At 39.9% G+C, this 21639-nt stretch overlaps 11 protein-coding genes across 11 annotated transcripts; 3 read left to right on the plus strand and 8 right to left on the minus strand. All coding sequences in view use genetic code 12, as the record gives it.

Annotated features, from left to right (window-relative positions):
• Positions 1 to 693: 693 nt before the first annotated feature.
• Positions 694 to 1329, minus strand: RCN1 (Rcn1p; the record flags this gene model as incomplete). The annotated part of the gene is made up of 1 exon (XM_051814299.1): positions 694 to 1329. The coding sequence occupies one exon, from the start codon at positions 1327 to 1329 to the stop codon at positions 694 to 696; it is 636 nt and encodes a 211-aa protein (XP_051672036.1).
• Positions 1330 to 1465: 136 nt separating this feature from the next.
• CDC20 (ubiquitin-protein transferase activating protein) lies at positions 1466 to 3220 on the minus strand (the record flags this gene model as incomplete). Its single annotated transcript, XM_051814300.1, has 1 exon — positions 1466 to 3220. The coding sequence occupies one exon, from the start codon at positions 3218 to 3220 to the stop codon at positions 1466 to 1468; it is 1755 nt and encodes a 584-aa protein (XP_051672037.1).
• Positions 3221 to 3873: 653 nt separating this feature from the next.
• On the plus strand, positions 3874 to 4404 carry ARC18 (Arc18p; the record flags this gene model as incomplete). Its single annotated transcript, XM_051814301.1, has 1 exon — positions 3874 to 4404. One exon carries the CDS (start codon positions 3874 to 3876, stop codon positions 4402 to 4404), a length of 531 nt encoding a protein of 176 aa, XP_051672038.1.
• A 1445-nt stretch (positions 4405 to 5849) lies between these two features.
• FAD2 (Fad2p) lies at positions 5850 to 7133 on the minus strand (the record flags this gene model as incomplete). The annotated part of the gene is made up of 1 exon (XM_051814302.1): positions 5850 to 7133. The coding sequence occupies one exon, from the start codon at positions 7131 to 7133 to the stop codon at positions 5850 to 5852; it is 1284 nt and encodes a 427-aa protein (XP_051672039.1).
• A 1436-nt stretch (positions 7134 to 8569) lies between these two features.
• SEC9 (Sec9p) lies at positions 8570 to 10003 on the minus strand (the record flags this gene model as incomplete). Its single annotated transcript, XM_051814303.1, has 1 exon — positions 8570 to 10003. The coding sequence occupies one exon, from the start codon at positions 10001 to 10003 to the stop codon at positions 8570 to 8572; it is 1434 nt and encodes a 477-aa protein (XP_051672040.1).
• An 807-nt stretch (positions 10004 to 10810) lies between these two features.
• On the plus strand, positions 10811 to 11722 carry YHM2 (Yhm2p; the record flags this gene model as incomplete). Its single annotated transcript, XM_051814304.1, has 1 exon — positions 10811 to 11722. The coding sequence occupies one exon, from the start codon at positions 10811 to 10813 to the stop codon at positions 11720 to 11722; it is 912 nt and encodes a 303-aa protein (XP_051672041.1).
• A 66-nt stretch (positions 11723 to 11788) lies between these two features.
• On the minus strand, positions 11789 to 13339 carry SLY41 (Sly41p; the record flags this gene model as incomplete). Its single annotated transcript, XM_051814306.1, has 1 exon — positions 11789 to 13339. The coding sequence occupies one exon, from the start codon at positions 13337 to 13339 to the stop codon at positions 11789 to 11791; it is 1551 nt and encodes a 516-aa protein (XP_051672042.1).
• Positions 13340 to 14111: 772 nt separating this feature from the next.
• Positions 14112 to 16043, plus strand: NHX1 (bifunctional K:H/Na:H antiporter; the record flags this gene model as incomplete). The annotated part of the gene is made up of 1 exon (XM_051814307.1): positions 14112 to 16043. The coding sequence occupies one exon, from the start codon at positions 14112 to 14114 to the stop codon at positions 16041 to 16043; it is 1932 nt and encodes a 643-aa protein (XP_051672043.1).
• Positions 16044 to 16054: 11 nt separating this feature from the next.
• On the minus strand, positions 16055 to 17950 carry CANMA_002259 (uncharacterized protein; the record flags this gene model as incomplete). Its single annotated transcript, XM_051814308.1, has 1 exon — positions 16055 to 17950. One exon carries the CDS (start codon positions 17948 to 17950, stop codon positions 16055 to 16057), a length of 1896 nt encoding a protein of 631 aa, XP_051672044.1.
• A 138-nt stretch (positions 17951 to 18088) lies between these two features.
• On the minus strand, positions 18089 to 18991 carry CANMA_002260 (mitochondrial 37S ribosomal protein PET123; the record flags this gene model as incomplete). Its single annotated transcript, XM_051814309.1, has 1 exon — positions 18089 to 18991. One exon carries the CDS (start codon positions 18989 to 18991, stop codon positions 18089 to 18091), a length of 903 nt encoding a protein of 300 aa, XP_051672045.1.
• Positions 18992 to 19180: 189 nt separating this feature from the next.
• On the minus strand, positions 19181 to 20968 carry CANMA_002261 (uncharacterized protein; the record flags this gene model as incomplete). Its single annotated transcript, XM_051814310.1, has 1 exon — positions 19181 to 20968. One exon carries the CDS (start codon positions 20966 to 20968, stop codon positions 19181 to 19183), a length of 1788 nt encoding a protein of 595 aa, XP_051672046.1.
• Positions 20969 to 21639: the final 671 nt, after the last annotated feature.

Here is a 21639-nt window from a genome sequence, read left to right on the forward strand (position 1 = left end):
GTTTCGTCGTTATATACTTTTTCTCTTTACTAACAAACGCGTAAACAAACAGTTGCGATAACCTACAACAAATGAGAACCTTCAACGAAAACACAACAAATGGCAAACCACATACACACCTGTACACTGTGACGGTAAATTAAGTATACTGCACTCATAAGGCAATTACGTAGTAAGCAGGTTATAGTAACATTATCTTCTTAAGTAAACACAACTTCACCCACTCCCCTTTACTTCCAAAACTTGAACCGGAAATGTAAAATTTGTATGGGTGCGAAACCTAGGTCAGAATAATTGTGTATACAAGTCCACAAGCTTGTTTCATTCTTGTGGGAATTTTTGAAACTATAGCTACGGAAAGATTCTTTCTAAATTAAAAATTCAAAGTATATACATTTAAAAGGCTATTATTAAACTATGTCTTCTACTACTCCAATTAACAATTAACAATTTGACTCATAGATCAGCCCCACTTCCAATATTAGCTGAAGGTCAAATCACAATAGGCTTTCATATTTATATAAATGGGACATGTGCATTGATCAAACGCTATGATTGAAATATAGATGAGGATCAGTTTGCATATCGTTTCAAAACATGTGCACTTTGGAAGCGTTCATGGAAATTAGCTACCAGGTTAAAAAAAAAAAGACAATAAGATTACCAAAGATACTACATATCTTAAAGCTCCTCTCACGGCTCCTCATCGACCGGCATGCTGGTCCTGGGAAGCTTCTCTTCCAACACTTCATTCTCCGATTTATCCAAAACGATTGCCGGAACGCCATCCTCATTATACAACACTTCCTCTCTAACTTGGTTTGAATCGTCTTGGTACTTTCTCACCATATTGCCACCTAACCGTTCCCACAATAAACTGGACAAATCCTCCGGTGAGTAAATAGCCTTCTCGTTTGGCCCTTCTTCAAGCTTGTCCCAGTGGTCCCAATCATGAGGACTCATTGGTGGACTAATTAGAAAGCGTTTCAGGTTTAGGTCATGCGGAAGTTCCAAATAATTCATGTGCGAATAGTCTTCCTCCGCTGCTGCATCAAGCAAATCCTGCTTGTTTAACTCAAACCTGTTATCCTTTATACTGTATGATATTCGAAGAAAGCTCCATTTGGGGTCATGTGATATTAATTCTTTCATCGCTTGAGCAACTCGGCTGGATTCACAAATGAGTATAAACCGAGCAAACTTGGGCAAAACTATAAGCTGAACTAAATCATGTGTGCCGGATATAAGATCAATCAATTCGCGGGGGTCTTGTAGTAGGCTGTCACTCAAGTTGGTGATTATGAGGGTATTTGTTGGCGATCGTGGCATTGCTGATGGAGAGTCAAGAGTGGTGGATGTTTTTTTTTTTCTTTTTGTTTCTCTCTTACAAGTTGCAAATTATTTATAGCGCTTCCAAAAAGAGACCCTACAAAAGTTTCACAATTTCGTCTGTCATTATAGTCTACTAACGAAGGTTCATCATCTTTTTCATCCTTGGTTCGTCCTTGGGGCCATTTAATTCATCATCATGCAACCGCTTTGCTGATTTGTTCATATCAAACAAAGACCAAAACTTTAGATTTTCATCACCAGCAACTGTTGCAAGTGTAAGGTTATCCGGGCTCAAGCAACCATTCAAGATCCTCGTGTCATGAGCATTAACAATCTCGCCTGTCTTCTGCAATGTGGGGTAATTAAATAAGGAGATGCTATTCGTTGGAAAACCGTGTGTGGCGACAATCTCCATTCCTGTGCCATGTGCGTAACCCCAGTTTAGAGAACTCACTTGCGACCCCGTCTCAATTGTATTTACCCTGGCACCAGTTGTAGTGTTCCAAAAATTAATCGTCTTGTCATTGGAGCCACCACCGGTGGCCAATAAAGATGGTTGATAGGGACACCACGACAATGCTTTTACTGCTGCTTTGTGATTGGTTTTGGTAAACAATGGAGTAGTACCTCTCACATCCCAGATGTTGACAACATTATCATTCCCACCTGTGACAAATTGCTTTGCATCGTGTTTATACTCAATTCCACAGATTTCCGAATCATGGCAGTTTTCAGCTTTCGCGCTTAAATGGGACGACACTCTTACATCTGAGTGGTACAAGTTTCCAATCCTGCTACCACTGGTCAACAAATGCTGGTTCCACGCTTGCGATGCAACTCTTGTTAAATGATTGTCGCAATTTAATGTCCGTAACTTTACGTTTTTCTCAATATCCCAGATTTCAATAAGCCCATCATCTTTACCAATAGAAACGTACGATCCATCTTGAGACCACTTTACTGAAGAGACCAGTGCTTTATTGGGCAATTCGCATAAAAGTCCCACTGAACCTGTTGAGGCGTTCCAAACGTAGACAGCATCTTCAAGTCCAATGGCCAAAAGGTTATACAGCGACCACGCCAATAAGTTTAGGTAAAAATCATCCACCAATCCTGGCGCATCCAAAACTCTTTCAGGAGAAGATGGGATCTTTTTCGCTCTCGCTGAAGCAATTGATGGCGGAAGCGAGTGCTTTCCGATTTTGAGCTTGTTTGATTGAGTCATCTGAGATGCAAGATTCACAGGCTTTTTCCTCTCTGGTGGTGGTGGCTGATATAGTAATATCCTCGAATTGACTTCAAGGCCACAAGCTTTGGCCACATGATGCTGGTAGATTTTGGAAGTTTGTGCTTTTATATGTGTTTCAGGGGATGCATTTGGAGCTGGAGATGCAGTACTCGAGTCAAGCTTACCAGTCACAGAATTATGTCGCGATGGTATGAACCTATCGGGCAAGTTGAGGGAAGATTGTTGTGCATCAGATAGTGAGCTGTTGGATCTATTGAGTAACGAGTTTGAACGACGCAAGCCAAACGAAGGCGGCAAATTACTTGATGGTAATGATAAGGTGGTTTTAGATCTCTGTTCTAACTGGGGCCTGAATGAGGCAGGCAATTGCGGTCTTTGGAATTTAGACTCAGTCACATAATTTGGTGGTTTAACTATTGCTGACGACAATTTGGACTTTTTTGAAACATTTGGACTCATTTGCTTAAGTAGTTGTCTTTTCGATGGTGAAAGTAAGGGGTCTGCTGCAGAAGCTGGCCCACTAGCATACCGCTTTTCATGTTTGGAATGGACTTCTGATACATCATCATTCTCTTTACTCGGCGAATTGGGAATTGAGCGCTTGCGCTTATTACTGGGTGATAATGCTAATGTCGACATGATTTAAACGAAAGTGGTATTCAGGTGCAAATGCTGCTTAAATGAGAATTGACTGTGAAAATGAAGTCAAATAATCTGAATTAATATAGACGACAATATAATTGCTAACTGGTGATTCCGATGAATTTTGATATCCCGTAGTATTTTTAGCGATCAATTTTTTTTTCTTTATATTACGTTTGTTTACTTTTTCCACTAATTTGGATAATTGAGTGCAAAATATTCAAAATTAGACTACACACCCGATGAAATTAACAAAGAAAGACGTTTCAGGTAGGCAGTAGGGGATTAAACGTCATCATAAAAGCTTAGCAAGGCAAAGTAAACAAAGTGGTGAAGTGAAACGGTGAGTCCTGTAGCCAAGGAAAAGTGCAATGGTGGCTACAACTTAGTGAAGATCACCTATTTTTGATTGAAGACTGCCCCCACTAAGGGAAATGCAGCTACTGGACTGGCAGCTTCATCGCTTTTTCTGTTGCCTCACCGCTTCATTGCTTCATTGCTTCATTGCTTCGTTGCTTCATTGCTTCGTTGCTTCATTGCTTCGTTGCTTCACGGGTTGTTAGTGCAGTTAAACGCTACCACTTTTTTTGTCCTCAAAATCGGCAAACGACAAATATTCGTTCAGCTAATCTCCAACGCCTCAACCAAACATGCCAGCATACCACTCTACATTCCTAGGCGAGGAATCACAAGACGCCAGAACAATTGGCAATCTATCCTTACTTCCACTTAAAACCAAATATCGGGGTCCTGCCTTTGAAACCGATCAAGATTACGACATTGTCGAAGAGACGTTAGACTTGTTCAGGGCCAACTCCTTCTTCAAAAACTTTGAAATCAGAGGCAATGCAGATAGGTTATTGATATACGGTATATTGTTTGTCAGCGATTGCTTGGGAAAACTCAATAAAACAATGCCCCACCGTGAAGCAACCAGGGTATTGAGCAATTTGAGTCTCGATAACTTTGCCTTACCAGGAGATATATCATTCCCATTGAACTCATTGTACACACCACCAAAGACAAGAGCTGATGCTGATTTATTGAGGGGATACTTGACCCAGTTTAGACAAGAATTGGCTGAACGGTTGTTGAACAGAATCTACGCCGATGGCGGAGATGTTCCTAGTAAATTCTGGTTGGCATTTACGAAAAGAAAGTTCATGAACAAGAGTTTGTAGTTAGGGAATATACACACCTACCCGTTGTTGATACGCAATGTAGTCCTGACCGTAGAACTTGTTTACCAACATCCACTCTTCATATGCGATACGTTTTGTAAAGAAATAATGAAGGATAATGATGTCCAACACTAGATTGATGTAGCTGTTCAACATTAATTGGGTTCCAATTGCATATAGCCAGAAGCCAAGGTAGCTGGGGTGCCGCAGGATGGAGTAGACACCTGAAGTTATCAATTTGTGGTGTTGTTTCCGAACCGTTGCAATGTAATGGTTAAAGGAATCACTGCACTGCTTCATTGCCAAATGGCGCATGTACAAGCCACCAATGACAATGATACTGCCAACTACTGCAACTGGTTTCGATTCTCCCCACGGTTTAAACAATATCTCCACCACGGTCAAAATACGCATCCACCAAAACTCATGATTACCCCTGACGCCGTATATCAAGAACGACTTTGACGTGACTGAGCGAGGTTGGTAAGATGCAGTGTTGATGAATTCTGCAACAAAGTAGACCTTCAAGCTGATGGAAAAAATCACCAACGAAACATATTTAGAATGGAAAAGAGCAAATAAATCAACCACAAACAAAGACCCTAGTGTGAAACAAACAATAAACACTTCAATCAAAGACACCTTGGAAGGTGAGTACATTGGAATCACGAAGTTCACCAGATAAAATCAACAGGTTAGAATTTTTTTTTTTTCTTCTTTGATGAATCAACCACATAGGACCCTTGAAGAGATGCTCGACAATGAATCTCCATATGCTAGATACGATCCGGCTAAGAACAACTTGGTCAAGATTGCATTCAAGTCGCTTCTACTAGGTGGCGTATTTACGGGCGCATTAATTGGTGAATTCGTTTATCCAATAACATCATTATGTTTATACCTCCAATGTCTTTGCATATTCCACAGCCTTGAATTTGTCATGACTTATTTGTACAATAACAGCCAGACTGACGACGATTCATTCATTTTGGAGGATAGAGAGTTTCACCTAATCACCGTGATTTCGATTATTGAGTACTTTGTTTCCCCATTCCATCTCCTGGTGAAGCCCATTGGCTTGTTACTAGTCCTCTTTGGTCAATTGGTCAGGACATTCAGTATGGGAACTGCGCAGGAGTCATTTAACCATTATATTCAACAGTCTGAGAAGGAGACACATACGCTCGTCACTCAAGGAGTCTACAAGTATATCCGCCATCCCAGCTATTTCGGTTTTTTTATCTGGTTTATCGGGCTTGAGCTACTACTAGGCAACATACTCGTGTTAGCCATAGGGGCTACAATTCTTTGGAGATTCTTTCGCGATAGAATTGCCTACGAGGAGGACTATCTCGTCAAGTTTTTCGGCCCAGACTACATCAAATATAGAGCAAACACCAGGACCTGGATGTTTATATAAATTAAACGTTGTATTACCTGCGAGCCTATTTCTCTTTTCTTGGGTCGACTCCGAAACCGTTGGTATTTCTATACATCATGACACCGTCTTTACCATCAACGAATTGGCACATTCTAGCCGATTTCCATAAACTCTTCCACATATTTTCGTCTGAGTGTTGGTAGTGGGTGCCCATTACCTTCTTGATAGCTTCACTGGCTTCCCTGGCATTGTAAAATGGAATTCTCGAAACGTAATGGTGCAAAACATGTGTTTCAATAATGTCATGGAAAATGTGTTTACCAACAAAGCCAAATTCACGATCAATAGTAGCAGCAGCACCACGGGCAAAGGTCCATTGGTGAGCTTCATAGTGTGGCATTTGTGGGTCTGAGTGTTGCAAATAAGTAATAAAGACTAACCAATGGTTGACAAAAAGGTATGGAAGGAAGTAGTTGACCATAAAGTTGAAACCACCAAAGTTCTTATACCACATGTAGAGCACAGTGCATTGAATCAAGATACCAACGTCGGATAATAAAATGTAGTAGTAGTCCTTCTTATCAAAGAGCAATGAGCTTGGGTTAAAATGGTTGACTTGCATCCAAGAAGCACCAGGGAATTTTGGTCCACTAACATTGGCGAAAAGATAAGCAATCCATCCAAAAGTTTGTTGGAAAAGCATCTGCAATAAGGAGAAAAGTGGCGAATCACCCAACAAATCATCCAAATCTTCGACTCCACGGCTTTGTAAAAATTCGTTTTTAGTTTTTGGAATGAAAACCATATCTCTGGTCAAATGACCAGTAGCTTTGTGGTGCTTACTATGACTAAACTTCCATGAAAAGTATGGGACCAACAAGTACGAGTGCAAAATCCAACCAGTCAAGTCGTTGACCCAACCATAATCACTGAATGCTTGATGACCACACTCATGGGCAAGAACCCAAATACCAGTACCAATTAAACCTTGGCACCAAACGTATCCAGCCCAAGCAGAAAATCTAGCATATTGGTTTGGAATTAATTCAATGTAGTTGTTGGCAATGTATCCCAAAGTAACCATCATGGAAATGTCTCTAAACACGTAGTAGAATGACTCCAACAATCTACGTTCATAACAATGGGAGGGAATGGCAGACAAAATATCCTTGATTGAGTAATCTGGCACTTGAAAGGTGTTACCATAGGTGTCAATGGCAGTCAAGTTGGTCTTGTACCCATCTGGGGTAGTCTTGAAACTAGCAACGTTGCCCTTTTTCTCAACTTTTGTAGTTGACGCGTTATTATTGTAACTCGATGAGTATGATGATGTGGTAGCTGACGACATAACTCTATAAATTTGAAGGTTGTCTCTCTATAAGTCTCTATAAGTGGAAACTAAATCTCTTTTAAAGTGCTCTATGAAGGAAAGGTTTAAAAAAAAATTTCTTTCCCAATGAAAACGTGGTTCGATTTTTTAACTGCAAAACCAAAATACAACAACAAAAGTGAAAAAAAACCTCAAACGATGGAGCGATAACAACTACTTGTCAATGAAGTGGAAAAAAAGAAAGGAAGAGTTATCGTGATATTTATTAAAAAGAAGAAGAAGAAAAAGAAGAAAAAAAAGGGGGAGGAGATGGAATTGTATTGTGTATTTCCTTCTGATAAAAACCAATTACTGATTGATACAGAAACAAGAGAGTGAGAAATTTTTTTTATTTTTTTTATTTCTTTAATTCAACAATTTTTTTTTTTAAAAAACAAAATCACAAAAAAGACATCAACAGAAAGACAAGAAAAAGAAACTTGCAAAGTAGAAAATGATACAATAGAAGAGGACCTTTAGAATGTCTTCAATTGGTTAAAAGTTAACCGCTTCACAGTTCACATTTGAAACGTGGAGCACCAAGGCGGAACAATAGCAGATGGCAAAAACCCGCAAGAGGATTGTATTGAAGGAATAGTCGCCTCAAGCACAGAAACAGTCCATTCAGCTAAACGAGGTGCATTAAACATGGATATACTATAACCTCTAATAGACATTGAGCTGCACTCTTTACCGGTTCCTCGGCATACGAAAAAAAAAAGAAAACAAAAATCTTAGTCGTACGTTTTAACCCATCAAAGTCAAAGTCAAAGTCAAAAAAAAAAAAAAAAAGTAATTTTGTCACACACATTAACCCAACAAACTAGAGCTACCGTGTTATTATGATCTCTCACATCCTTTGCTTTCTATTTATCCTTTTTAAAGGGTATTGCGTAAGCGAAGTCAAATTTGATTGCCTCATCGAGTAAACCATTCTTTATTTAAACGCCCATCGACCAATAAATATTTAACCAATTGTGCATTAAATGCTTTTTAAGTGGTTGCACAGTTGTAACAAAAGAGGAAGAAAAAAAAAGCATTCCATACAATAACGAAGTTGATTGAAATGATAAGAACAATAAGCCTTTATGGAAGAGTGTTACCAGTATGAGAGGTTGCTGCATATAAAAGGCAAGCACAACGTTTGGGTCTACAAAATCAACACTACCGTCAAACGAAGAAAATAGACTCTACTGAGGTGGTGATTGTCGTTTCTCAGTATGGTCCTGCATAAAGCTCGACATTCCAGGAAATAAGAAAAAAAAGAAATTAATTTGAAACAACGTAGTACGGTTTTAGCCGTCTTGTATTCTTTTATTTGCCCCACCCACCGAAGTGAGCGGAATTAAGCTGTACCAATTGTCTTGCACTATAGAAGCTCTCCACACATTATCATCCTCTCTATTTCCATCTACTTAACGAATGTTACTTAATCTAGTACTGTTCATATGAACATTGATATCCAATTTATCAGCATCTTCTTCAATCTTTCTTAATCTAACATTTTGACTGTCAACTTCCTTACCCATTGTGTTAGCAACTCCATGCAATTTCTTTGCATAAGAACCAATTTGGTCCAAATTAGAAGCAATCTCCTTTTCAACTTCATCATCCTCAGAATCATTTTCAAACTGGTATCTTTGTGCTTGCTGTAGATACTTTTCATTTTGGTACTTGTGGTGAATATCATTATCAGTAGCATTATTCATGATACCTTGTTTCAATCTTTGTTCACTCTCATACATATTTTGACGATTTGTTTCACGAAGATACTTTTCTTGCATCTTACGGTTCTTGATATTCTCCTCTTGTTGACGCAATCTTGACTTTTTATTGAAGGGATTACCATAAGCTGGAATGAATATAGAACGGTTCAAACGTCTCAACTCTTTAACCTTTTCGTCGGCAATTTGCGTTTGAGTATCTGCCAACAACAAATTCTGTTCTGCATTGTACAACCTCTCAGATTGTGATCCCAACATTCCCAAAGTATTTGTACCCGATGCATCGGCTTCCTGAGCCATTCGAAGGGTGTTTCTAGTCGATTGAACAGACTCTTGTTTAACAAACCTAATATCTTGTTTAATAGCTTCAACTTCCTCGTCTTCCGAATTCACTTGCTCCTCCTCTGGAATATCCAAGTTCAAGTCCAAGTTCTCCTCCTCATTAAATTCTTCATTTAAATCTAAATCATCTGAATCAAAAGCTTGTTTCCTTACTGGCTTATTATTTTGAAACATTTGATGTGACGAGATTGCATTCAAATCGAGTGAATCAGTATCAGCTGCCGATTGCCTAGTAGACATTCTACTCACCTTTGTTGAAGAATCTCCACTGCCTGCACTGGCTGCATTCGCTTGGCTTCGCTGTGAGGATGCTGCTGCCGGTTGCCTTGAAGTTGGCCGACTATATGGATCTCGTCCACTAGATTGTGGTGCTTGCCGTCTACTTGGAGCAGCATATGGGTCCGCGGCTTGTGGCTGTCCGTAACGGGTCGAACTTCCATATGGATTGGAATCGGCACTGCTGCGCCCCTGACTTTGATATGGTGAAGATGAATGTCCGCTAGCATTTGACTGGTCCTTTCCACCCACGGAGGTACCGGATGAGCTGTTACCGTTATTAGCATACGGGTTATGAGCAGGATCGTTATTCTGTGTCTTTGCATACGGATTACTTGGTGCCATAGCTGGTCTCATTTGTGCCCTTTCTTGAGCGTAATTCTTGAATGCTCCAAACTTTTCTTCTCTTGTATTGCCCGATTTTGTAGTTATGCCGACCCGATTCAAATCCTCACGGATTTCCTGCTCCGTCGGATCTTTTTTCATAAACATCTTTTTGATACCCATGGTGTGTAGTGCTTTTTTTTTTTGTTATGCTGTTGGAAGAAAGAAAGTTTGATATTCTGAACGAGTGAATTTTGTTGCGCTGGATGATCGAAAATAAAAGGCACTGTCGTAAACAGTTCACGACATTGTATTTACGACATTTAAAGGTGGGGGGAACACTTGGAGTTGCTTTGAATGGTTAGGATATGTGGGACTAGATAAAGTTATACATTGCTCACATTGGATTTTAAGAAGCTAAAGAGTGCCTGCTTTGCCTTGACTCTTCACTAATTGATATTTACAATTTTGTTTTGATAGAATTTGTAAAAAGTTAGTTGCAATGCTAAGCGATTCACTTTACATCCGTGTAGTAATGATTGTCTTTTTATCAATTGATACACCAGTAATGCTTTGTTCAAAAGACACCATATCATTGCACATTTCTAAATTACACGATTGCTACCCCACAGCTGCCTCCATTTCCTCACTACTTTTGCAACCAAAATGATTCCGGGTATTTCCGGATGGCCGGGGTGGAAACCTACAGCGCGGTTACGGCTGGACACAAGAAGCTTTTTAGTCTCACGCAAGAGCAGTAGTCGTAGTATACTAACAAACCTGCATGAAAGAAAGCCACGCAAAACAAAACTCTCCCCCTCTTCTCAACGATCCCAAAGAAGTCCTATTGCAGGTAATATCCTCCGATATCGCGATCTCCAATTTTATTTTTCCCCAAATTTTTCCTTGTTATTTTTTTTTTTTCACCAATTTTGTATCTAACTTTCTTTCTTCAACACTCACCACTCTTTGCCCGCTTCCTCCTCTACAATGGCTTCCACAAACAAGATTGAGAAAAAACCAATCAGTTTCTCCAACATCCTTTTAGGTGCTGGATTGAACATGTCTGAAGTTACCACATTGGGCCAACCATTGGAAGTTATTAAAACCACCATGGCTGCCAACAGATCCTTAACCATGGCCCAAGCTGCCAAGCTTGTGTGGAGTCGTGGTGGTATCTTAGGGTTCTACCAAGGTTTGATCCCATGGGCATGGATTGAAGCCAGTACTAAGGGTGCCGTTTTGTTGTTTGTTTCCGCTGAAGGTGAATACCGATTCAAGACTTTGGGTTTCAATTCGTTCGTTAGTGGAATGGGTGGTGGTATTGCAGGTGGTTTGGCCCAGGCTTACTTGACAATGGGATTCTGTACTTGTATGAAAACTGTTGAAATCACTAGAGCTAAACAAGCAGCTGTCAGTGGTGTACCACAACAAACCAGTTTCCAAGTATTTAAAGACATCTACAAGAGAGAGGGTATTAGAGGTATCAATAAAGGTGTCAATGCCGTCGCAATCCGTCAAATGACCAACTGGGGTTCTCGTTTTGGATTTTCAAGATTGGCCGAAGATGGTATTAGAAAATTGTCAGGAAAGGGGGAGAACCAAAAATTATCCAATGTTGAGAAAATCGCCAGTAGTGTTGTTGGTGGTGGGTTAAGTGCTTGGAATCAACCGATCGAGGTTATCAGAGTTGAGATGCAAAGTAAAACCAATGATCCAAACAGACCAAAGAACTTGAGCGTCTGGGGTGCCGCTAAATACATTTATCAAAACAACGGTGTCAAAGGATTATATAGAGGTGTCACGCCAAGAATTGGGTTAGGAGTTTGGCAAACCGTGTTTATGGTTGCATTTGGTGATATTTTCAAAAAGTTGTTAAACACTGAAGGCACAGGACATTAAAGAATAGACGATGAATAGATATATTCATAATACGCAAAAAAAAATGAGTCTATATTTTTGTAAAGATTAATTGCGCTGGGTTCCCCACCTATCATAACTATACAATCCAACCAACGTAGTAAATAACCCTGCCGTTTGCAATGGGGTGAAGTTCTTTGCTTCCCAAAGGAACGACATCAATATTATAAATATTCTCTTTAGTATGTTTGCAATTGAATAGTCAATCGGTGATAAAAGTCCTAAAACTTGAAATGCTATGATGGACTGAATGAAATGACCTAATCCGTTTATAATCACCAACAGCAATATCGTCATATCCAATTGCGCTAACGAAAAAGTGTTGTTGAAAAACTCAGATGTGATATAGATCGGACACGTGAATAGGAATCCCACTATTGAGCAATAAAAAATGATTGTCAAATTATCCAACTTCTTTGGCCCATTTTTAGAAATTGGGATCGATTTCGATTCTTGTGGCGTTACAGTATTCGGCGTTAATCTGCTTTTAGCAAACATGTTTTGACTAACAAAGATCAACATTGAAATGAATGCAAAAATGAGCCCACTCAGGTAGCTGTTGTTTACTGGGGCTACAACCTGACCCACAGTATTGGCAACGGGTTTCTTTTTCAGTTTGTAACATGTCATCATAATCCCCAAACTGAGTGGAACCAACGTTAAATAAGTCCTCAACCTGTAACGCTTGTTAAAAACAAAACGGTACACCAATACAGTCACCAATGGACTTAACGCTTTAATAGTGTGTACAAGGGAAACGGGTATATCAGAAGTTGCCTTGTGACTGGTTAAATGACCAATGAATTGAAAACATCCCATAGGCACAGTCGTGGAAAGAATAAACCTTGTTGGTGTGACAAATTGTCTTATTGATTTACTTGGTGGGAGTATACTAGACGGAATGATTCTCTCGTTGGTGTAATGATTTGAAATAAACAACAAGACCAAACTCAAGCCGGCATTCATGAGAAATTGCAATTGGGTTACGGTGACTGGATATTTGTATTTGGTTAAGATCAACTTGATTGAGTTGGAAGAAATGATGGAGAAAAAGTACCAGATGAAACACAAGGAGCAGATGGTGTAGTTGACTGGTGGTATTAATAACTGAACTTTTTTCAACACGGTAACCAGACTGGTTTTACCATCAGCCAGTCGCTGTTTTATATCAAAATACTTAGGTTCTGGCGAGGTTGCCTCCGAGGCTGGTGGTGTCATCGGCAACATGCTCTTGATTGATGTGTAGGACGAGTTGTGTGATCCTAATAATGGTGGGGTACCCAACTGGTACGGACTAGAGCCAATCGAAGTGGCTGATTCATTAAAATTGGAATAAAACGTCGGAGAACCATGATGGCCATGATGCTGTATCTTGGACAAATTCGTCGATGAGTAGTTAGGGTTGACCTGAGAAGAAGAGTAGAAGTTGTTGATTCGATGATGCTTCAAGTGTTGACTAGATTTCTTCTTCTTTGGCGACGAGGTTGACGTTTGCTGCGGTGATGCTGCTTGAGGCGGGGTTGGGACATAGTTTGAGTGTGAAAGACTGTCAGTTGACGACTGGACATCATCGTTGAGGTAAATGTTCAGCTTCTGCATTAAGTATGTGAGGGTTGAGATAACGTGTTTAGATCTTGCCTCAAGCTGAAAGATTTCAATCAAGGTCCACGATGTCTAAACAAATTGAAAACAAATAAAAGAAAACGAAAAAAAAAAAAATAAAACAAAAAAAATTAACAAAAGGTACAGACAGACACAATTTCAGCAATAGTTTGGATTACGTAATACAATACATTACTACTAACAATAAACTTCTATCTATTACGTAACAGAACAGACATAATTTCATTTACGGCCATAGCCATAGCGCATCAAATGGTCAAGTTGCATCCATTGTAGAGAGCAAGAGCAGCAGTCGAAAACCAAATTTTCAACACTATTGTACTCAACGGTGACCGCGAATCAACTTTGATGTACAATAATGAACTAAAGGCACTAGTTAGTAGAAACTAAGGATCAAAAATTGGGAAGAAACAAAAAAATACATTTGTAAAACAAGTGAAAGCTTTCTATCTCACCTATGGTCCCGCGCACACTACCTCCACGCCCACTTTGAAATACTCTACATAGCCCTGCTCTAAATCAGAAGCAAATCATTTACTCACTAATAAAACTCAGGCAGTAGACATATTTGCCACTCACAGACTATATCCTCCTAGTTCGATCACCCTTTCACTACATAAAGAACAACCGATTTTGTGATCCCCTAAAAAAAAAATCTCTTTCAACGCATTATTTTCGTAAACGCGGATTAACTACCAAAATACTGGAATTACCCAACATCAATCTTTACTAGAGACTCACATGGCATATGTCAAGTCTAGCTTTATACACCTTTAAACAATTAGTCAAACGAGCAGTATCAGATGATTTAGACGATTCACCAGATACGCCCACAACAGGCGACGATCCGTTAGAGGATTCCAATCCAGTCGAGAATGAAATCTTTTCATCGTGGGCGTTATTTATCTTGTTGCTATTGTTAATGTTGGCGTTGTGGTCGTCGTATTTCCTACAACAGAGAAGAATCAAGGCCATACATGAGACGGTATTGTCGATTTTTTGTGGAATGATTGTGGGATTAATCATCAGACTCAGTCCAGGACATTACATACAAGATGCCGTCAAGTTCAACCCGGGATACTTTTTTAATATTTTGTTACCGCCGATTATATTGAATAGTGGATATGAACTACATCAGGCAAACTTTTTCAGAAATATTGGAAGCATTTTGACATTCGCCATACCGGGAACGTTTATATCGGCAATGGTTGTGGGGATCATCGTTTACATATGGACTTCAATTGGTTTGGATAGTGTCAAATTGGAGTTTGTTGATGCATTGGCAGTGGGTGCTACGTTGTCTGCCACAGATCCAGTAACCATTTTGTCCATATTCAATGCATACAAAGTTGATCCCAAGTTGTATACAATTATCTTCGGGGAATCCTTGTTAAATGATGCTATATCCATTGTTATGTTTGAAACTTGTCAAAAATTCCATGGCCAGCCAGTAAAGTTTTCATCGTTCTTCGAAGGTATTGGTTTGTTCTTGATGACATTTACGATTTCCACTATCATCGGAATCGCAATTGGTATTCTAGTGGCTTTGATTTTAAAGCATTCACATGTGAGGAGATACCCGCAGATTGAAACCTGTTTAGTCCTTTTGTTTGCTTATCAATCATACTTTTTCTCCAATGGTGCTCATATGTCGGGTATTGTATCGTTGTTATTTTGTGGTATCACATTGAAGCACTATGCATATTACAACATGTCGAGACGTACTCAAATTGCAACAAAGTATATCTTTCAATTACTAGCACAGTTGTCGGAAAATTTCATATTCATTTACCTAGGATTGTCGTTGTTCACCGAAGTTGAGCTTGTATTCAAGCCGTTATTGATTATCGTGGCATTCATATCCATCTGTGTTGCCAGATGGTCAGCTGTGTTTCCATTGTCCAGATTCCTAAACTTTCTTTACCGTGCTAGACTTGAAAAATACAGTGGAATCTCGAATATCAACTCGAGTGGAGGTTTGTCATTGAACGTGCCGGACGAAATCAGCCACTCATATCAAATGATGATTTTCTGGGCTGGTTTGAGAGGAGCAGTAGGCGTTGCCTTAGCTATGGGTTTTGGCGGTGATGCTAAATGGACTTTACTTGCAACCGTGTTGGTGGTTGTTGTGCTTACCGTGATTTTATTCGGTGGAACAACTGCCTCCATGTTGGAAATCCTAGGCATAAAGACAGGCTGCGTCGATGAAACTGCCGACTCTGACGATGAATTTGACATTGAAGCTCCAAGGCTCCCACTTCAGCAAGCATCGCAGCAAAACATACTCGGAAGCAGAAGATTTATGAAGTCACAACCAAAAGTTGCCCCATTTAGAGACAGCACCTCCAACAATTCTTCTTCGGTCAACTTACTTGAGAACGAGCCAAATCAAAATATAGTCAATGGTGGAGATGATGACGAGGAGTTGATTGGCAGCGATGTTGATGAATACAGATCAGATTTTGTATCATCACCAACGTTTAACAATGCAAACACAAACACAAACACAAACACAGATAGAGGAGTACTTGGAGCTATTCTCAGTGCAGAGGAGCACGCTAGATGGTTTACCAGATTCGACGAAGAGGTGTTAAAACCGGTTTTATTAGATACAATCCCTGGTATCCAATCCAGTGCTAACAACAGTAGTTCAAACTTAAGTAACAGTAGAAGAGATTGAGGATAGTAAGTTCAATACATATTACTATACAACAGACGCTGCTCTCGATCGGCAATGGCAATATCAATAACCCATTTTGCAAGTTCGTACGCTTTTGGGTTCAAATTGAGGTCATTCAACAAACCGTTGAACTGGATGCATAAATTGTAAAACTCGTGATATTCAAGGTTGTTCAATTCCGATATCAAGTGAGCTTTGGGCTTATTTATGCCAACATACACAGAAGCTGGCAAATAATCTCTGTAATTAGTTGAAGCGCGAATTGACTTTTCCAATAAATTAAGCGTGTTACTTATATAGACTGGTGTGGCGACGTTTAGTGAATCTTCCACTACTGAGCGTTGAATAATGTTTGATATGGCAATTATGGCATTTCCAAAATTAACTGGGTTTCTCACTCTCGATTCACAGTCCCTTTTCAATGTGATGCGGAATAGAGCGCCAAAAGTCGATTCCAAAAAGTGCTGTCTCACATCGGTGGCAGCAGCATCTATTTTGCTGATTTCAACGCTTTTAAATAGCCAAAGATCAGACTTGAAGTGATTAAACAACAAATGTTGCGGTAAGTAGGGCGAAACAAGCTTCACTATGGGGGCGGCAACTTTATTACGCACGAAAGCCACCGCACCTCCACTCTCCACATGCGTGTCATTACCTACAGCCTTGCTTCCCCCTTCCGCTTGAGATTGCGTGAACGAATTTCCAAAAATATGCTGGTCCTTTTTCCTCTTGAACCCAGTATCAATTTCCTTCTCCAAGGACTTTTGCCAACTCTTTAACGCCTTCATATCACGAGCGCTCCTTTTGTTTATTTGTACACTAGCTTCTCGAATAACCAAAGAACATTCTTCATATAGTGATGGCCACAAATTCTCCCTCTTTGACCTTGCGCTGAATATGGCTAATCGCAATTTCACACCTTCCTTGTCATTGGTGGTTGCAATATATGCCAATTCTTGAAATGCCGTTAGTCTACTCAATTCATGACTAGGGGTGACATCGCGCAACCCCTTTAACAAGCAGTTCAATGGATCTTTGCTGTATGAGGAGATAGGCTTCTTACCATCAAGACAGCCAATTGTGGCGTAAACACCGAATATGTGATTTTCAAACTCCCAGTTAACGACCAACACATATGTAAGCAATGATAGCTTGATGTAGGTCGAAAGGGATGTGTTTCTTACAGGTAATGAATTATCTATGCCAAACAATCTGAGCAAGATTAACGACTTGTATAAATAGGATCTGATTGCCCAATATATGATGGGATTCGCAATGGAGAATATAATGGTCAATCCCAACGAATTCCCCAATGCCTGTGGTACATGGGTGAACAACGTGTTTTGTGGACTATTTCTGTTATGACCATACTCAAAGCCTAACCTGTTTCTTTGAAACACGAGTTGGATAGCTGAATACAAGGCACCTATAATAATCGGACATATCCAATAGTATACCCACTCGTCATTCAATAGTGGATTCTTTCTGTACTCCTTCGAGATTAAATAGTAGTCAAAAGTGAATGGCAAATTGAAAATAAAAACACCATAAACAAACAACGCTGATAACATGTGAAATGACGACACTTGTAGGTACTTGTTTGACCCTACAGAGTGATAAATCTGCAGCCCTAGTGTTTTTTGACTCGAGTAATCAACTGTCGAAAACTTGATCCTGACTTGCCTGATCAATGTCAATGCTAAAAAGTAGACGGGCACTTTAAGCACAATTGATAAAAGGAGTCCAGTTGATAATAATTGACGAGTGTAAAATGGCACATCCAAGATCAATGTCATCAAGATTGACAATATTATATTTACATTGAGCACATATTTTAGTCGTTTGTTGAAAACTTTGGAGAATATGCGTTGGTACTCGCTTTTATCGTAGCCAGCCGAGTCTGCCATTGATTCTGGTGAATGGGTGTTGTATGATGAATTGTTGATACTATTGCTTTTTTACAATTTTCAAATTTTTGTAAAATTTTCTGCCGCACCGTAAGGAGCTGCGAAGTGTTTAATTTCTATGTACATACTAGCCAACATCTATATCTCATTACTCAAGTTCAATTGGGCCTCCCTCTTCGTCTTTTCTCTAGTTCCACTCAAGACGTCCTTGATTTGTTCCAAGCCTGGTTTGCCATTAATTTGTCCCAAGATTGCATCAGTAATCTTCAACTCATTCACTTCTCCAACCAAATATCCAGCGCTTCTTGAAAGCAACTTTGTTTCTATACTGGTTTGAGCACTTTCAAATTTTCCTGCCTCCACTTCAAAAGCTCTATAGATGGCCTCTTCCAACTGCTCCTCAGTGGTGATGAATTTGGCTGCTGAGTGGTACAACTCTAGCAACTTTTGGGCCTTCATTTCTTTCTCATGCAACTCCTTAGAGCAACGGTTCAACTTTCGTTGCTCTTTCAACAATTCTTGCTCCTCTGGTGTCCTCCTTCTGACCAATCCTTGCTCCAAAATTTTCTGCATTGTGGGCAACGAAGCAATCATCGAGGAGTCAGCCTTACGCTCCTCCTCAAATTGTCTTTGCTTGGCCATCTCTTTCTCATGGACACTTTTTTTAAGTTCGTCTATTTTCTTTAACCTTTTCTCCTCCTCCAAGTAGGCTTCTTTTAAGAACTCGGCTCTGTAATATGCTCTTTTGTACGCATCTCTTTCCTCAGCGGGTAAGTCGTTCATTTCTCGTAAAGACATTGGTGGGTATTTGATATGTTTAATTCTATCCTCAACAGTTATGTACTTCCGTGGAGGCTGTTGGCGTGGAAGATGCTTCCCGTTTATCTTTGGAGTTGGCACACCCTCAGCATATCCACTTTCCTGGGCTTTCTCCTTTTGTAACTCAATATCATTCAACGGACGTATTGGACGGTGGAAAATAGCTTTGGTCTTGGGAAGAATACCAGACTTACCGCCGTATTTTAATACTCCCTTACCCATTGCGTGATGTAGACTGCTGAACCTTTGAAAAATTTATGAAGTTTTTCATTTTCTATTTTTTTTTATTTTTTTTTTTTTCTCTTTTAACGTTTGTGGTCGTGCCAACAGAGACATCATAGACTACAAGTCCCCACCCGGTCTAATTACCGATATATATTCACTCGTATATTAACTTCTCTAAAACTACTCCTAGACTCCCCATACATCATAAATCTTTTCCAGCAACGCTTTTCCTATTTTCTTGTTTCCCACCTGCGTCTTGAATTCCTCAACCATCAACAGCTTCTTTGTCTCTATTGCAGTGTGGGCATTTTGCTGGTGATAGAACTTAAGCAATTTCTTTGGAGTGGTGAATCGATTCTGTATAACAATAGCTTTCTCCAAAGAGCACCCCTTGATAGTCATTAGCATTAATATAAATAATTCTTTGACAGTCATTTGCGTAGTCTTGCCCATAATTTCCTGGAAGCTGGAGAACAAGTGACAACATTCATAGTTTTCCCTCTTTTCAAACTTTTCTCGAAATTTCATCAACAATTCATTATAGTGGTCTTGGTTGCATATGTCCCTGGGTCGAAGGACAATTAAGTTTTTGTGAGCATGTATTTCCTTTATAACACCTGTAAGAGACGACAAAAAACCGGTTGTTTCGTCAATGTCTTTGAATCTTCGTAGGTAGATGTGTGCATTTGTCATAGTTTGAGCGATCCCAGTTTGTATCGAGTCCATAATATGGTAAGCACGCGACTTCACCGTGGAGACTTCTTCAACGAGGTAGTAACAATGCATCATTCCAGATTTATGCATTCTATTCTTTTGCTCTTGGAACCTTCCATCTTTTATAGAATCGCACAAATCATCAATTCGTTTTCTTTCACAGAGGTAGTTCAAGATAGCTACTCTGCCGGTGCGCGTATGCCTTGCAACCCAGGCAACATCGCCACATGATAAAGCCTTCACATCGCATTCGATATTAGCAAGCCGAAGTTGTCTTTGGAAGAAATCACGTTCTTGTTGGGCTCTAATTTCTCTGTTGTCAATGTATATAACTACTTCGTATTCGTCCTTGGTCCATATTTCGTAGGGAGTGCCGTCGTACACCCTGTTTTGAGAGTCATGGGTAGAGTTTCCAGTCGACGACAACACCTCCGAAACTAATCTTGAACTGTGAGCTGGATTCTGTATTCTCAGCAGTGACTGACGAGCAAACTGCAAATCAACATTCCTCGTCAAAACAGGAGAGGACTTTTCAAAACTCGATTCAAATCGAACACCATTATCGAAAGAGCTATTTGCAGCCGTGTTGGATTGCATTGGCGAGGACGGTATGTTAACCGCGGACTTTAATTTCGAAGCCAATTCCTTTCCTTCATCTGTCAAGTAGTAGAATTTTGGTGACCTCCCCGTTACATAAACCAACTCCTTTTTTATTAACGTCTTGATAGAATCCCACGCTGAATACATTGAAGTTGCAGACGTGGAAAATGCCTTATCGCTATATTGAGCTCCATGTTGCGAAATTTGCTCTCGTGTCATACCTCTACCTTGACTATCTTTCAAGTATAAGGCCACCATAATAGCAAATGCTCCAGATCTTTGTTTTGGGACATAGCTGGCTGTCGTTCGCGCACGTTTTGCTGGTCGCGTCATCGTCTCGTCTTCCACTTGATCTACCTTATTCAATGCTCTTTTGTGTGCTTCCGCCTCATCCATGAACCCAACGGGGGAGTCCCAACCATTTGCTTTACAGAACTGGATGACTCTGTTGCTTAAAATGACAGCAGTTTTAACACCCACGTATTTTATCAGTTTGAGTGATCTCGTGTCTGTTATTGGTTCTTGTGTTCGCCTAATCTGGCTTAGCATTTTATTGTAAAGCACGGCCATTTTTGAGCCATTCCTAGTTGCTTCTATCGCGTCAGCCTCTATCCATTGAATTATATACGGCTTGAAATCTTCTGGTACTTCATCTGACATTGGAGAAGTTGGCCGATTTACAAAGTTGATCCAAAAACAAAGAGCGCGTAAGAAAGTAGAAAAAAAGGCAAAAAAAAGAAAAAGAAAACCAACTGGGCAACGGGAAGTTGCCAAAGTCATCGTAAACCGTTACTCGTATAAACCTAGTCCTATCCAATGTCATCAAAATCTGCCAACAAGACAAACCTACCACCAATTAATCTAATATTCAAATTCTTGCAGCAACAGTCACTCGTCACGATATGGCTATATGAAAAATCGAACCTGCGTATTCAAGGTAAAATCCAAGGGTTTGACGAGTATATGAACCTAGTGATTGATGAAGCGGAGGAAATCGCTAATGGAAAGAAAACGCCCCTTGGGAGGTTGCTATTGAAGGGGGAAAACATCACCCTAATCTCAAGTTTAGATGTATAGAAATGTGAAATGCACATTCCTATTTTAATGAAAACCTAACCTTCTTTTCTGTATCAAAATTCAACCTCTTTGACGCTGGAGATAATTCATGCTGTCTTTGGCGGCTCAAAAAGCGACGATTTCTGCTTTCCAAGGTAACTTGGGCCTTATAATGGCTAACCTGTTCGGCTCGTTTGCTTACAGCGAGTTGTTTCTTTGTAGGTGATTTGACCTTAATTTTGGATAACTCTATTGCTGATAGAGCGTCCCTTGAC

The sequence above is a fragment of the Candida margitis genome, assembly GCF_024628925.1.
Source record: "Candida margitis strain CBS 14175 chromosome Unknown scaffold12, whole genome shotgun sequence".
Taxonomy (NCBI): domain Eukaryota; kingdom Fungi; phylum Ascomycota; class Pichiomycetes; order Serinales; family Debaryomycetaceae; genus Lodderomyces; species Lodderomyces margitis.